This window comes from Anolis carolinensis, chromosome 6 (assembly GCF_035594765.1).
Source record: "Anolis carolinensis isolate JA03-04 chromosome 6, rAnoCar3.1.pri, whole genome shotgun sequence".
Taxonomy (NCBI): Eukaryota; Metazoa; Chordata; class Lepidosauria; order Squamata; family Dactyloidae; genus Anolis; species Anolis carolinensis.
In genome coordinates, this window is record NC_085846.1 from 15,389,371 (window position 1) to 15,405,811 (window position 16,441).

The 16,441-nt window shown below is 40.1% G+C and overlaps 1 protein-coding gene across 1 annotated transcript in view; it reads left to right on the forward strand.

Moving 5' to 3' along the window:
* Positions 1 to 16,441, forward strand: part of odad1 (outer dynein arm docking complex subunit 1) — a 34,918-nt gene that overhangs the window by 15,673 nt on the left and 2,804 nt on the right. The window contains exons 7-13 of the mRNA XM_008118442.2: positions 2,024 to 2,211; positions 3,185 to 3,310; positions 4,207 to 4,289; positions 8,354 to 8,522; positions 10,113 to 10,276; positions 11,237 to 11,340; positions 15,515 to 15,593. Of these exons, the coding sequence (XP_008116649.1) occupies positions 2,024 to 2,211; positions 3,185 to 3,310; positions 4,207 to 4,289; positions 8,354 to 8,522; positions 10,113 to 10,276; positions 11,237 to 11,340; positions 15,515 to 15,593 (913 nt within the window). The remainder of the gene's footprint in view (positions 1 to 2,023; positions 2,212 to 3,184; positions 3,311 to 4,206; positions 4,290 to 8,353; positions 8,523 to 10,112; positions 10,277 to 11,236; positions 11,341 to 15,514; positions 15,594 to 16,441) is intronic.

Here is a 16,441-nt window from a genome sequence, read left to right on the forward strand (position 1 = left end):
TTCAGGCAGTTTCCTTGCGTTGTTTCTCAACAACCTTTCAGCTAGAAGTAGGAGCCGGGCTGTGGCGCAGGCTGTTGAGCAACCAGCTGCAGCCAGCTGCAACAAATCACTCTGACCAAGAGGTCATGAGTTCGAGGCCAGCTCGGAGCCCCGCGTTTGTCTTGTCTTTGTTCTATGTTAAGGCATTGAATGTTTGCCTTATATGTGTAATGTGATCCACCCTGAGTCCCCTTCGGGGTGAGAAGGACGGAATATAAATACTGCAAATAAATAAATAAATAAGTAGAAAGTAGCATCACATCCACAACCTTCTGGAAACAACACATGGGTTGAGCTATGCTTTTTTCCTGTATGGGATTCCATCTGTATTAGTGGTTCCTAATCTTATTTTTCTTTTCTTTTTTGGGAGGGGGGGGGGGGCGGTGGCGAAGTGTGTTAAAGAGCTGAGCTGCTGAACTTGCAGACCAAAAGGTCCCGGGTTCAAACCCCGGGAGTGGTGTGAGCGGCCACTGTTAGATCCAGCTTCTGCCAACTTAGCAGTTCAAAAACATACCAATGTGAGTAGATCAATAGGTACCATTCTGGCGGGAAGGTAACGGCGCTCCATGCAGTCATGCTGGCCACATGACCTTGGAGGTGTCTTCGGACAACGCCGGTTCTTCAGCTTAGAATTGGAGATGAGCACCAACCCCCAGAGTCAGACATGACTGGACTTAACGTCAGAGGAAACCTTTACAACCTTTTAATCTTTTTTTTTTAACCAGGGACCACTTTGATCAGGGACCACTCTCTAACATTAGTACCAAAAGGGTTACAAATCAGTTTTTGGTCAACTTTAGATTCAGTTTGGTTATTCGGGGTGCTGATTCAGAAAAATTCATTGGATTGACCATATCAGCTCTAGCTTCTGATACAGAACATGTGCCATCCAGTAGTCACCATCTGCTCGACCACAAAAAACTATATTTAATAATCTAGAGCTGATGTGGTCTATTCAATGCAATTTTCTGAATCAGCACCCAAATAATCCCAGAAACAAAGACACCAATATTTTTTTTTATTAGGCTGGGTTATTATCCGTAGTAGTAACGGTGAGGCCGCGGACCGTATTTTAGTTCTTGGTCCATAGGCCACAGGTTGGGAACCACTGCTCTATATTGAACCAGGTCCATCAATCCATGGAATATAGTATTGCCCAACTTGATCTCTAGCACCAACTTCCCAAGATTTTGACTTGGAGCATATTCCAGCGTAGGTGCCTGAAACCCTTTTTCATGCTAGGGAGCAATCTTGGGGCCACAGAGAAGTATGTGTTCTATCCCGGAGCCTAGATAAGTTACTTGTTGAACTACAGGCAGTCCCCAAGTTCTGTAGGTTTGTTCTTAAGTTGAATTTGTAAGTTGGAACAGTTACATTTTAAGTGTAACTTTAGCCAAATATACTTATATTTAACCTTTGGATAGCCTAGGGAAGGGTTAACACTCCTTTGGTGTTTGTTTTGCTGTCTGAGCCCCTGCTCAGAAGATTCCACGTCATTTTCTGTCCTTGTGATCGTTGGATTTTGAAAAAAATTGGTTGTTGTGGAAACAAGGATTGGTGATAAATCTCAGTTAAGGCACCTTATGATAACTCTTTTGGGAGTAAATTTCCTTTTCTAGTGTTTTGATCTTGCTCACTTCCTGTTGTCTCACCTCTGTTCTTAACTATGAGTCATTTGTAAGTCAGATGTTTGTAACTTGGGGACTGCCAAAGTTACAAACATTTAGCATTTAGCATCTTAAAACCAACTTTTCCAAAGCATTTTGTATCTTGTACGATGTGCCTATCCCCTTCCCCAATTCTGGGGCGAAATTTGAACCATGGATTTTGGAGCCACTAGATTACACTAGATTACTGGTGGGAAATGAGAATGACATGAGTTAGAGCATTGAAAAAAGAAACTCAGATTCCCATTTCTGTTCTCTCTACCCACCCCCCCCCCCCAATATATCTCAATCTCTTGCTCTGCGGGGGTAAATAATAGGGATGAAGCACAGGCTCGTCTCACTCAACTGAAAGAAAAGGCAGAGAGAGATCGACGGCAATATGAAATAGAAATGAAAGAGTTGCTCCGCCTCCAAGAAAATGACCGCCGTATGTCTGAATTCATTGCGATTAAGCTTCAAGAGAGAGCTATGACTGAAGAGGCATTACTAGCTAAGAAGAAGAACGGTGAGTGTGTCTTGATGCGCAATTTGAAGCCACCATTGTTTTGCCTTTGAGGAGGATTATGGTTCATCTCATGGAGCAGATTTGAACCAAGATAGTTGGCTTCTCTGAGTGGAACATAGTAGTTTAGAAACTAAGTGTCATGGGTGTTGATAAGCCTATTGTGTTAGATTTGCATACAGGTGAAAAATTGTTCCTGAAAGAAGAGGAACACTTCTGTTTTTAGGATTTATGCACATATCTTTGCAGGAAATATTTCAGGACAGGGTGGGATACCTTTGGCTTGTCAGATGTTATACACAGTCATATTCATAATCTCTTCATGTAAGATTATGCTGTTTGAGACTTCTAGGATCTGTAGTCTAAAACACTGAGAGAGCCAAACATTCCCTATGTTTTAGAAAAAGCATTGTGAGAAAAGGAAGACACCTTCTAAGATAGTGCTCATCATTTTTTATTTTAGAAAACACTATTTTAATTAGCTAGTAGGAATTAATAATAAACTCTGTGTATTGTCGAAGGCTTTCATGGCTGGAATTATTGGGTTGCTGTGAGTTTTCCGGGCTGTATGGCCATGTTCCAGGATCATTTTCTCCTGATGTTTTGCCCACATCTATGGCAGGCATCCTCAGAGGTTGTGAGAGGTTGTCACAACCTGTGAGAATGTCTGCCATAGATGTGGGTGAAAGTTTGAGGACCCCTGATCTAAGAGATTAGTTGCTGTCTCATGGTTATACTGCTGTCTTCAATAGATTTTGTCAGATAAAACTTGCTAGTCTTTAAGGAGCCACAAGACCACTTGTTTGTGCCCCAACACATGAACTGGACTAGCTTTCCCATCAGCCTTCTGCCCCCAGAACATATGGATGATTGAGATAAGAATTCCTACTGTTTTAAGCATCGTATAGCTGAGAGTAGCATGTGGAGCTAAGACAAGAAATGGGGCAACTAAATGCTTTTTTCCCCCTCCCATCAGAGGAAAAGCGCAAACATGAGAACCCGGAGGAGGAGCAGCTTAAATCTTATAATGATGTCGTGAATAAAATTCTGGAATTGACTGGGACATCAGACCTCAAGGCTGCATTGGACAGATACACTCAAGGTGATCTGCGTGACAGTAGAGTGCCAATGTGTCAGAGGGAATGGAATTTTTTTCTGTTAAAGTCTACATAGTGACTTTTAAAGTACAGTAGAGTCTCACTTATCCAACATAAACGGGCCGGCAGAATGTTGGATAAGTGAATATGTTGGATAATAAGGAGAGATTAAGAAAAAGCCTATAAAACATCAATATAGGTTATGATTTTACAAATTAAGCACCAAAACATCATGTTATACAACAAATTTGACAGAAAAGGTAGTTCATTACACATTAATGCTATGTAGTAATTACTGTATTTACGAATTTAGCACCAAAATATCGTGATATATTGAAAACATTGACTACAAAAATGCGTTGGATAATCCAGAACATTGGATAAGTGAGTGTTGGATAAGTGAGACTCTACTGTAATTAGTTCCAGTTCCAGTACCACTCCACCCTGGAAGCCTTTATGCTTAGGATTTTTACAAGTCATCTCACGAATATATATAGAATGGTTATTTTTAGTTTCTTTTGAAAAAGCATCTGACTATTACCTTTAGTTCATGGCATGGAATTTAAAACACATTTGCTCCCTGTGCACCTCATCATCTCCTGAACAGCCACACAAAGCAGAATACAAGCCAGCCCTTTAATCATGTTCCATTCTTCCTCCACAATTTAAGCCACAATTTTAACTGCAACAAACTTTAGGGGTACCATTATGCCCCCAAAAGAACAATGCTATTCTTTGTTAACAGTAGAATGTATACACCAGCTTTATGAGAAAACAGAGCTTGTTGCAAGTAATGTGTTATTTGTAACAAGTTATTTTTAGGTTCCAACTCTAGATCAGGGCATATTAACATTTCCACTTTTCACCTGAGAAAATGCTTCATTTTTTCTTTCTAATTTAGTGGAAGAGCGGAACTTTGCCCAGTTCAACTATGTCAATGAGCAGAACAACCAGAAGGAGCTGTTACAGGAACAAATCAAACAGGTGAATAAAAAGGATGCGAGATCTATCATTTACTTCTTCTTTTCTTAAGAAAGGAGAGGACAGTTTGTTACATTCTGAAGCTACCCTCTTTGGTTTCTGCACAAAGAACACGCAATATCCAAGATGTTAAACAAGGAGAATACGTCTCATTGTTAAGGAACAAGCAGTGTTGGGGGAGCAGATTTGGCAATTAGAACAAATGCAAATCAGTTGAACCGTGCTTATGGACATCAATTTTAATCCAAATCTTTGTTAGGCATTTCACAGCAGAGAGCTGTATGTATGCAATCCTTCATAGGACGGATGGATGCAAGAGTCTGTTATTATACGACAAATAATAATTTCCGTTTAAAAACACACACCATATTTCAGGTCCTTTAAGGTTATGGTGTTAGTAATCCATAGACTGGAAGAAGGAAACTGCCTTTTCAGATAGTTTTGACAACATCCCACATTTCCTTGCCATTTGCCAATGTAGGTGAGGCTTTGTTTAATTCCAAAGCATTTGAGGTGCATGGTGAAATCACAAAGTTGGAGGAAGTCTCAGAAGGACTCCCAATGATTATGGATTGGGGGTTTCTTTTCCCTTACACGTCTTCCTAATCAACACTCCATTCTTTAAAACCATTGCCCAGTTCATTCCTTGGATGTACCCTTAAAGTATCAGATTGAAACATTGACTGTTATCTCACTTGCTGTTCTTGCAAAGGGTGGACAAATACTTTTATGACCAGCTTTCCTCACAAAAAATGAGAAGTGGCCAGAAGCTTTGTTTAAAAAAATGTGTGGATGAGTTACTTCTTGAAAGCAGTTTAAGGTGGGGTCCAAATATGTCTGTCCAAACCTTAAGATCTTTGGGAGAGGTTTTTCTCTTGATGCCACCACTACTATCAGAGATTTGGTGGATGAGGACACAGCAGAGAGCCTTCTTGGTGGCCCCTCTATGATCATTTAATGTAGTGTTTACATGTATTTCAAACGTTTTAAAATTTATAATACAGTTGTCATTTTAGTGGTTCGTAAACATTCATACTGACTTTGTTTTAATCTTTCACTCTGAAATTATTTTGGATTCCATATCAGGGAAAAGATGAGATGTAAAAATGGTTCTGGCCCATCTTACCTGTCTGAACTTATCTCCCTCTATGAGCCCACGAGAACTCTTAGATCATCGGGGGAGGCCCTGCTCTCGGTCCCACCAGCCTCACAGGCACGGCTGGTGGGAACGAGGGACAGGGCCTTCTCGGTGGTGGCTCCTCGGCTGTGGAACACCCTCCCCAGCAACATACAGCAGATACCAACTCTCCTAGACTTCAGGAAAGCCTTAAAGACATGGTTGTGCACGCAAGCATTTAATGAATGAGAACATGGACTTTACATGACCTGTACAAAGATTTATTGAGGATTCTGGATGAATGGATTCTAATCTTGGACATGCTTAAAATTTTATATTATGTGATTTTATTTTGCAATGGTATCTGTTTTATATGAATTGTTGTTTTGTAGATTGTTTTATATGAATTGTTGTTTTTACATTGTTTTTAGGCATTGAATTTTTGCCTATTTATTGTAAGCCACTTTGAGTCCCCTCGGAGAGAAAGGCGGGGTAAAAGTGATGTAAATAAAATAAATAATAATAAATAAATAAGCAGTTATCCAGAAAGGAACAAAAGCCCTGAATATATTGAGATCTTTCAGTTCTTTTTGTTTGACGTTCCCTGTATATTCATGGGTTGCTGTGTGTTTTCTGGGCTATATGGTCATGTTCCAGTAGCATTCTCTCCTGATGTTTCACCATATCTATGGCAGTCATACTCAGAGATTGTGAGGATTTGTTGGAAACTAGGCAAGTGGGGTTTATATATCTGTGGAGTGTCCAGGTGGGAGAAAGAACTCTTGTCTGTTTGAGGCAAGTGTAAATGTTGCAAGTGATTAGCATTGAATAGCCTCCTGCCTGAGGGAATCCTTTGTTTGGAGGTGATTAGCTGACCCTGATTGTTTCTTGTCTAGAATTCTCATTTTTGAATGTTGTTCTTTATTTACTGTCCTGATTTCAGAGTTTTTTAAAATACTGGTAGCCAGATTTTGTTCATTTTCATGATTTCCTCCTTAAATTGTCCACATGCTTGTGGATTTCAATGGCTTCTCCGTGTAGTCTGACATGGTAGTTGTTAGAGTAGTTCAGCATTTCTATGTTCTCAAATAATATGATTAGTATATTTATGCCTTTGCACAAAAACCCTTTAAAAAAAATTTCTCAAGTCTTCCTCCCTCTGTGTTTTCCTCCATCCCCCGATCATATGTCACATCTAGACTTCGGCAATGTTTCACAAATCGACTTTCACCTATTTCCTCTGAGTCCTTTTTAACTAGTATTCAGGAGTTAAATGAAATTGTTAAGTTGCTTTATTATAATTGTTAAACATTAGAATAATTTTCTTTTATTGCTAATATTCTTCTTTCTCTCACTGGTTTCTTCTGCTTTGTCTTTGGGCAGTGGCCATCTTAGCTAATTCCAATATAATAACACAAACAGACAGCCATGAAGACTTATAGTGGGTTGATTTAAGCTGACCTGGAGGGTGGGAATGAAAAGTATTTGATAATGTTGAAAGTTCCCTGATAATATTTTGGAGAAAAATGTTATGTAGCTCTCCAAAATAAAATTGGCTTGTTTGTACAAGTGCAAAATATGAACTTTTCTCTTGTCTAGATTTTCTCTTGTCTAGAGATGCTATAAACTAAATAAAATGTGTTGTCGAAGGCTTTTATGGCTGGAATCACAGGGCTGTTGTGTGTTTTCCGGGCTGTATGGCCATGTTCCAGAAGTATTCTCTCCTTCCGAGGAAGAAGCGGCAACATAACGCGGAAAGAAAGACAAGCCATCAAAGACCTCAACTCAGATCCAGAAATCATAATTCTCCCAGCTGACAAGGGGAATGCCACAGTAATCATGGAAACAGAACAGTACAAAGAAAAAAATCAGACAACTTCTGGATCCCACAATATACAAAAAACTAAAACAAGACCCAACTAACAAAATCACCAGAAAATCTAACACTTTGATCAAGAACTCCTCCATTAACCTTGACATACACCAACAACTGTGCAAATAGGAAGCCCTCTCACTTAGGCTTTATGGACTCCCAAAAATCCACAAGGACTCCACCCCACTCAGACCCATTGTGAGTGCCATTGGATACCCGACATACAACCTGGCAAAATTTCTGGCTACACAGCTACAAACCCATATTGGGCTCACCACACTCTACATCAAGGACTCAATACACTTCATAGAAAAAATCAGCAACCTCAAGCTAAGCACCAAGGACATTCTGATCAGCTTTGATGTGTCCCTATTTACTAAGGTCCTAGTAGCGGACACCATTGCACTAATCAAATAAAACTTCCCTGAAGACATCACAGCCCTGTTTCACCATTGCCTCATCACAAGCTACTTTCAGTGGGACAATGAATTACATGAACAGAAAGATGGAGTGGCCATGGGGAGCCCTCTCAGCCCAGTAGTAGCAAATTTCTACATGGAACACTTTGAAAAACAAGTTTTAGAAAGAGAGAATACTTCTGGAATATGGCTATACAGCCTGGAAAACACACAACAACCCTAAATAAAATGTCTCTACTTATAAGAATAGGCAGGCAAATAGGGGGAACCAAGAGGGCCTCAAAGGCTACAAAAAAGACTTGCAAGATTTGCATCTCTGACATACATTCCATGTGGGGACATGAGAGAAGTCTCTCACAAGGATGGTAAAACATCAAAACATCCAGATGTCCTCTGGGCAACATCCCTGCAGACGTCCAATTCTCTCACACCAGAAGCGACTTGCAGTTTTTCAAGTTTCTCCTGACATGAAAAAAAAATCTATGGCATCATGTTTTTCCTAAAGTGTCATGGGTTTTTTTTTTTTTGCACAAGGTGATTATTCACCTCTACTACTGCATCTATCCGTATGTTTTCCATGTAAGAGACCATTTCTGCTGACATTCCATCAAGAAGGCTGTTGGTCCTAGTTTCTCATCTTTCTCCTTTGCTTGTCTAGCTCCGCCATAAGATAGAGGAGGTCAAAAAGCGGGAGCAGGAGAAGGAGGCAGAGCGATGTTTACAACTTAAGCAGATTGAAGCCCGACAGGAGAAAGCTGCCAAAAAGGCAAACTACCTTGAATCTAAGCTTAAAAGTGCCAGCAAGATTTGGGAGCAGCTCAAAAATGGTAAACAAGTTTTGCTTGGGGGGTGGAGGGCATCACAGACGTGTGGAGAGCTGGGATGGCAGGCCCATAAACATGTTGGGAAGCTTTCTTTGCGTCTTTGGGGTCTAATGATTTGCTCTTGTTTTTCAATGAAAGCTGAGTTTCAAACAGTACTACATAGCATGTTAGATGCTGTAATCTAAGAACAAACCTACAGGTATGTGGGAGTTAGTCAGGACACCTGAAGGATAGAACAATATCACTCAAGTGCTGGAAACCTTCCCCTTGTCCTGTCATCTTGTGATGTGAGAAGGGCACTACTTGTCCTACCCAATCCCTGCTCACCATGAAGGTTGTGACTCCCTGGATGAACATGTAGTACTGGACAGCATTTCCCGACATCGTACATAATCTGCTCTTCTAGCTAGGGGAGTTATAATCCAACAACATCAAGAAGGCCATGTGCTGTTCTGCAATCCTGCATTCTGCACAGCTTCATAAATACACTAAAATTGAGGCTGCTCTGCAGCAGTGGTTACTAGTGCCATCAGGATACTAAAGGAAGTGAGGGAAAGAAGGCCCAAGATTTGGATTGGAAAGGTCTCATGAACTTAATACAGTTAGGGACAATGCAGATGTTTTTAGATAGTAACATCTAACATTCTTTTCCTTGCTGGCTAATGCTACTAGAACCATAATCAATTAAGAACTGATACGCTTCATGATTCTTCTCCCTGATAACAAGCAAATTACCTGTTGAAAAAGCAGGTTTGGCTGCAGAGATCTTTATTAAAACAGCTGTAGAAAGTGTTTTCAATTGCTTGAATAGAAGAGTGGGTTTTCAGGAGTGGACAGGTCATGTTTGACTTTTAACTCCATCATTCCTTAACAGCAAGGCCTGTCCAGTAGTCAGGATGATGGGATTTCTGGTCCTGTAGACATGCAAGAACTGAGTGGCAGAGAGAGACAGAGGCTGTCTTCCACACAGCTGTATAAAATCCACATTGAACTGTATTATATGGTAGTGTGGACTCAGATAACCCAGTTCAAAGCAGAGATTGTGGATTATCTGCCCTGATATTATGGGTTATATGGCTGTGTGGAAGGGCCCAGAGAAATAAAACATTTTTTCTTTTCCCAAATTGGGAGAACTCATATTAGTTCAGTGGAATTGGTTGGCTGCAGGGTCAGACAAAAGAAAGGAATTCGGTATAACGTCATTAAGGCTGGAAACACATGGTAGCATTTAAAAGGGCCAAGTGGTTTTGGGGTTTTTTTTGACACTCAGTATATTCTTCTTTCAAACTTTCAGTTCTCTGGGAAAACAAGCCCAATGAATTTCACCTGCTTCTGGCCAAGTATTGCAAAATCCCTGTCACCAAATGGGCCAGGTGTTGCTGGAGGCAGCTGAAAATATCCTTCAAAGATGATTAGGTACATTCACCGAGCCTGTGTTTGCCAAGGGCTCCTATCCACTGTAGTAAATTGAGATAGAGCTCCAAAAATCCAACTTTTTATAGGAAGGGAGCAAAAAATCAGTGCTTAGATAAAGCACACACAGCTTGATGGGCCATAATATATTAATTTTGCTTTTTTCTCCTCCCCTCCAAGGCATTGAGTCTCTGTTTGGGAAGCTGCAGTGTGATCAGGCAGCACTGGAACACATTCTAGGGGGGACAGCAACTGTTCGGAGTGAAAATGTTCCACTCTATCTGTGCTCAATTGAAAAGAAGACCAGTGAGCTATTGGCAATGTATTCCTTAAAGCGTTCTGAGGTATGCAGTGGACAGGAGAAAACTTTGGTAGTGGAAAAAGAGTTAGATGTTTCCAATTTGTTTGTTAAAGAGAAATTTTGAATGTGGTCTTTTTTACCTCCTTGAAGCCCTCTAGGACAGGAAGAGGTGGGCTTTGGCTAGATGTCCCCAGAATACGCAGCCCAGTTAAGCTTTTGTTATTAGCATGTGGAAAGATTTTATTGGGCCTGAAAACATATGCTGCTTTGGACTGCTGTACAAAGGCTCCTTGCGCACTCTTCTGCAAAACATCTACGTAGATTTTTCCATTCTAGTGTGACTCTTAATTTGTGTTCTGATTCCTCTAGTGTGTGAAAAAAATTGTTCAGAATTATGCTTTCAAATCCACTCCAGCATCAAAGCATACTAACACTTTTATCATGATGTCTCATTCCTGGTCCCATAACACTTTGTACAAATGCATTTCAGCAGCTACAAGAATTACACAGCCCAAGAAAAAAAAATCTTGGTGTCTTGGTTTTTAAGCCTGATCTTGGGTTCTTTGGGTGCTGATTCAGAAAACTGCACTGGATAGACCATGTCAGCTATAATTTCTTAGATGTGGGTATTGTGATTTTTTATGGGCATTCATTTGGCAACTGGTAGATACCATATGTTTTGTATCTCAAAAACTAGAGCTGATGGAGGGAAACTGGTGCCATTTTTGGAATCATAAGGTCAAATATATCCAGAAACAGGGCTAACATTTCAGGCACCAAAATATGTGTTATCCAATGTTATAAACTTAAAAAACAAAACAAAAACAAACAGTCTAATTACAATTGCGTCAGCACATGTTACTTAGTTGGACTTACTAAAATGGATTGATCTGTCTTAATAGATGGGTGTATCACTTCCATAGGCCTGGGCTCTTATTTAAATCCCATGGGAGGGTGAAAATCAGCCCCTCTCCTCCTGAATGCCTATTCTATTCCTTCTCAGGAACAAGACAAGCCTTTTGATACTGTGGAAACAGTCCAACTGTTTTTGGGGCAAAAATTTCAGAAGCTGCCTCAAGCGATCAACCTGCGGCCACCTACTACTGGGTAAGAAGAGCTAGTCACTCCCATAGGAACATGCCTGTATTTAAAGAATTTCCATTCTTTGCTTTTCTGTGTGTCTGCCACTTTCAGCATTAAAGTAGGAGGGGAGCATGGAGCTGGGGCTTTTCCTGTGGTAGTATTCATGGCATCAGAGTTGAAGGAACAAGGGCCATCCAGTCCAACCCATTGCCATGCAGGAACACATAATCAGAACACTCCCGACAGATGGGCATTCAGTCTCTGTTTAAAAACCTCCAGAGAAAGTGACTCCACCATACTCCAAAGCAGCATATTCAGCTGTCAAGCAGCAATTACCATCAGGAAGTTCTTCCTGATGTTCAGGTGGAATCTCTTTGCCTACAGTTTGAATCCATTGCTCTGTGAAAACAAGCCTGTTTCATATTCTCTATCTTCAATATAATATATGTTTGTGATCTCATGAATTGAAAGATAGATTTGGATTAACAGCAAAAGAAATGTCTTGCTGCCTGGAACAGTTTTAACTGTAGAAACATATTTGAGGGGAGCTCTAGCACTGGATTTCCCACATCAAACAGAGAGCTGGACAGTGGCCATTGAGGTCCTCTTTAGCTCTATCAATCTGGGGAAAAAAAAACCTCCGGGTCTGCAGGAACCCATTTGTCAGTGCCTACGTTATTAATGTTGTAGCTTTGCAGAATTGAGTGGAATGAAATAGTTAGATAGTCCTGTGTAAATCAACTAATGGAAAACGGCCTTAGTGTTGGCTTCTGAAATTTTTTTTAATCTAAAGCTACATTTGGTTCAGGAAAAATTAATGTTGCAGGTATATCAGACACCATTATGTCTTTTAAAGAAATAAATCACCTTATAGTTGGATGAATAAAAAGATGTTAATTTTGAATTAGAAGAACCTTTGACTACTGCAAATTCATATATCTCTCTGCAACAGGAAATTTAACTGCCAGTAGTTGGAGTCTAGATACTTTTAATGATGCCAAAACCTGTTACTTCAAGAAAGATAAGGGTTCACTATCTTTCAGTGGTCAGAAGGCTTTACTGCTTCAGTTATGATTGAATGTGCAACGTATAGATGTCAGCTTCAAGAAAATGTGTTCTTGGAAATACGAACAGCCTAAACTAATGAGTCCATGTCCATTTTTACTTTTCTTCTTTTCTTCCTTTGTAATTAAACTTTTTAAATTTAATATAAAGACAACGGAACTTGAAAAACTATTTGGGATGCTGTTTCCAGAAGCCCACAGCTGGCATTCGGTAGAGGATTCTGGGACTTGTAGTTCAAAAATAGGTTTAGATTTGTATGTTGATTACAAACATCTACTCAGGCTTTTTGGTAGGATAGGCAGGATTTAACTAATTTCCTGCATTCTTTGTTGTTTATTGTGGACTGCGTAATGCCCTTATGAGTTGTTTTTAATTGGTGAAACTATCTCAGAGGCCTGTTTCCAAGCAGAAAGGCAGGACCAAATTACTACTTTAATAAGCAGTGAGGCAAGGCTAAGAGCTAAAGAAGACTGTGATTTCTATACAAAGAAAAACAGACAAGGGAGGGGGGAGTTTGTGGTCATGTCTGGGGCTCAAGGATGTAGGGATCTTTATCAGATTGAGACTTAGTGGGGTTGGGAAATAGGGACCCCATTGTTTTGATTAATAGAGTAAGAATTTAGGAGGGGGGTTAGTAGACAATTTATGGAGGTAGGAGCACACTGTCTCCCCTCTCTAAATACTTCAAGGGACTCACCACTCTGTTATCAAATTTAATAGCATGGCAGTTATTAAAAACTCTATAAATTCCCTTTTAACCGAGGCATTGCACAGTTTGTGCTGAATTGTGCTTTTTTGGAAGACGTCTGGGAGGGTGATTCACCTTGAAAACAAAGCTCATCCACCCACACATCTTGTTTTAAACAGAAATAGCACTCTTTTTTGTTCCCATTGCCATGGAAGATATGGTGATGACAGCATGTGGCCAAAGGGCATTTGCCAACGTCTGCCCTAGTTGATGGAGGAGTTGAGGCCTCAGACTGACCAGATTTTTCAGAAGAAACTAAAACCTCTGAAACAAAACCTTTTAAAATCCATTGTCTAAATGAACAAGGAAAACTGAGCCTCTTGGTGGAGTGAAATCCACAGATTCAGTGCTGGCAGTGAGAAGGTGACAATATCCTTGGAAACAGTAGTTTATCAAGGCCTGGACTGAACAGCCAAAAGGCTAAAGAAAGCATTGGACAAAGACAACTACCAAGCAGCGAGAGGACAATAAACTCAAATAAACAGCCTAATGGGAATGTCCCACAAGTTTAGATGTCTTTACACTAATGCCCAGAGAATTGGAAATAAACAAGATGAGCTGGAATTCTTAACACAACAAAACAGTTATGATGTAAGAGGCATAACTGAAACCTGGTGGGACAAGTCCTATAATTGGAATGTAGCAATGGAGGGGTATAATTCAGAGAAATAGACCAAACAGGAGAGGGGGTGGAGGAGCATTATATGTCAAAAATATTTACATCTGTGAGGAGATGCAAAACTTCAATCCTGGAAACCAGATTGAGAGAATCTAGATAAGAATTAAGGGAACAAGAATTGAAAAAGATGTAGCCATGTGAGTCTACTACAGACCTCCAAGCCAGACTGAAGAATTGGATGAAGCCTTTCTTGACCAGATGACCAAAGATGCAGAAAGAAGAGATATAGTAGTAATGGGGGATTTCAGCTACTCTGATAATAGTTGGAAAACAAATTTTGCAAAGAGTACGAAGTTCAATGAATTACCTTGCAGACAATTTTTTTTGTCCAGAACAGCGGTTCTCAAATGATGCAGCAGCTAAAAAAGCTGGGATTTTGGGTTGCATCAAAAGGAGTGTATTGTCTAGATCAGTGCTTCTCAACCTGTGGGTCCCCAAATGTTTTGGTCTTCAACTCCCAGAAATAATAACAGCTGGTAAACTGGCTGGGATTTCTGGGAGTTCTAGGCCAAAACACCTGGGGACCCACAAGTTGAGAACCACTGGTCTAGATCAAGGGAAGTCATGATGCCCCTCTATTTTGCTTTGGTTAGACCTCACCAGGAATACTGTGTCCAATTCTGAGCACCACAGTTTAGAAGAGATATTGACAAGCTGGAAGATGCCTAGAGGAGGACAACTAAAATGATCAAAGGTTTGAAGACCATGCCCTATGAGGAGTGCCTTAAAGAGCTGGGTATGTTTAGCCTGCAGGAGAGAAGGTTGAGAGGAGACATAATAGCCATGTATAAATATGTGAAAGGATGTCATAAGGAAGAGAAAGCCGACTTGTTTCCTACTGCCCTGGGATCTAGGAGCAATGGGTTCAAATTACAGGAAAGGAGATTCCACATGAACATTAGGAAAAACTTCCTGACTGTAAGAGCTGTTCAGCAATGGAACTCTCTGCCTCAAAGTGTGGTGGAGGCTCCTTCCTTGAAGAATTTTAAACAGAGGTTGGATGGCCATCTGTAAGAAGTACTTTGATGGGTTGGATTACATGGCCCATGTGATCTCGTTTGACTCTATTCTCTGATTCTAAGTTCTGTCCCAAATTGCCGTTTTCTTTCTGAAGCTCTGGTGTCACTGTTGTGTGGTGCTTTTGAGTGGTCAGATATAGGAGGAAGCTATTGCTAAGAGATCTAAATCTCAATTCACTTTCAACAAGCATAGGAATTTGACTAGTAGGTCCACAAGATTGCAGCCCCCAAGGCTTTTTTGAAGATCTGGGGCAGGAAAATTATCCTATGGAGCTTGCCTGCCCATTGCCATTGTTATTTCAAGTCAGTTTTGACTTACGGAGACACTATAAATGAGGAAGCTCCTCTTACTGTTTAATTTACTGCTAGGCATCTCTCTGTTTTGGACATTTTTAGTAATCTGTATTGTGTCTTCTGTGTCGCTTTGAAAGGATCCCTTTCAGGAATGCTGGAAGTTAGCCTGCACACCCATTACATTACCCATCCCTGATCTATAGAGTTGAATAAAGAGAAAACCTGAAACCCAGACCTCCTGGGAGGAAAATGATCAACATTCTGAAGTTTTGGAATTTCATAGGACCTCTGAGTGTTTCAAACGACAGGATACAGACACAATCTGTTTTGGAAGGGGTCATTGCAAGGGAGTTTTGTCTTTCAATTCTTAATTGTCTTCTTTGCCCTTCACAGGCATAAGCATGATCCCATAGCAGAAGAAGACCGGAAACCTTTAACACACAAAGAGCTCAAAGAAAAAGTTATGAAGGATGTGAGTTGAAGGGGTGGGGAGGCTGCTGAGTTATTTTGCGGGGGTTACAGAACTTACAGGATGGGTTAAAAATGGAAGGGAAAGCTCTCGGCCAATCCTAGAAGAGGATGGGTCAATGGGTATGTCTTATAAAGCTAATGCCTTGCTTTTTATAGTGTTTACACAGAGTTTGTGTAAACTATGAAGTGTGTTAAGAGTTTGCAATATTATTTTTACAAAGCTGTTTATTGCTTCTTAATGCAATGTGTTAATGTTTTTTTTTGTTATTTACTGTCAAGTGGACTTTGATACATACTTTGATACAAGCTTTAAGTGACCACTTTTTAAACAACCTTGCAAAAATCTTACAAACTCTGGACCATAACTACCTTGATGGAATCAATCCATTACTCGATCAATCCATTGATGCTTCAGGCTTCTTCTTTCCTTGCTGTCTTTTAGTTTAGCATAATAGTATATAACTAACATGTTACTTTTTCACTGCATACATGCAAATACACATATACATTTAAAATATAAAATGCCCCTTCCCAGCAACATTCTAGGAGTGTTGAGCGATTGTTATTTAGTAAACTTAAAATGACTAAATCAGTCATCCTAAATCTGAGACAATTTTCTTTCTAGAGAAGCGTCAACCTGCACCTCCAATGGATGCATCAGACCTCCACTATTGACATATAGATACCCCAAGTTACAAACATCTGATTTACAAATGATTCCTTGTTAAGAATGCGGGTGAGACAACAGGAAACGAGATAAATTTACCCATCAGAAAAGAAATTGACTCCTGAAAGAGTTATCATGGGGAAAAGATGTCTCCACTGAGGCTTTATTGCCAATCCTTGTTT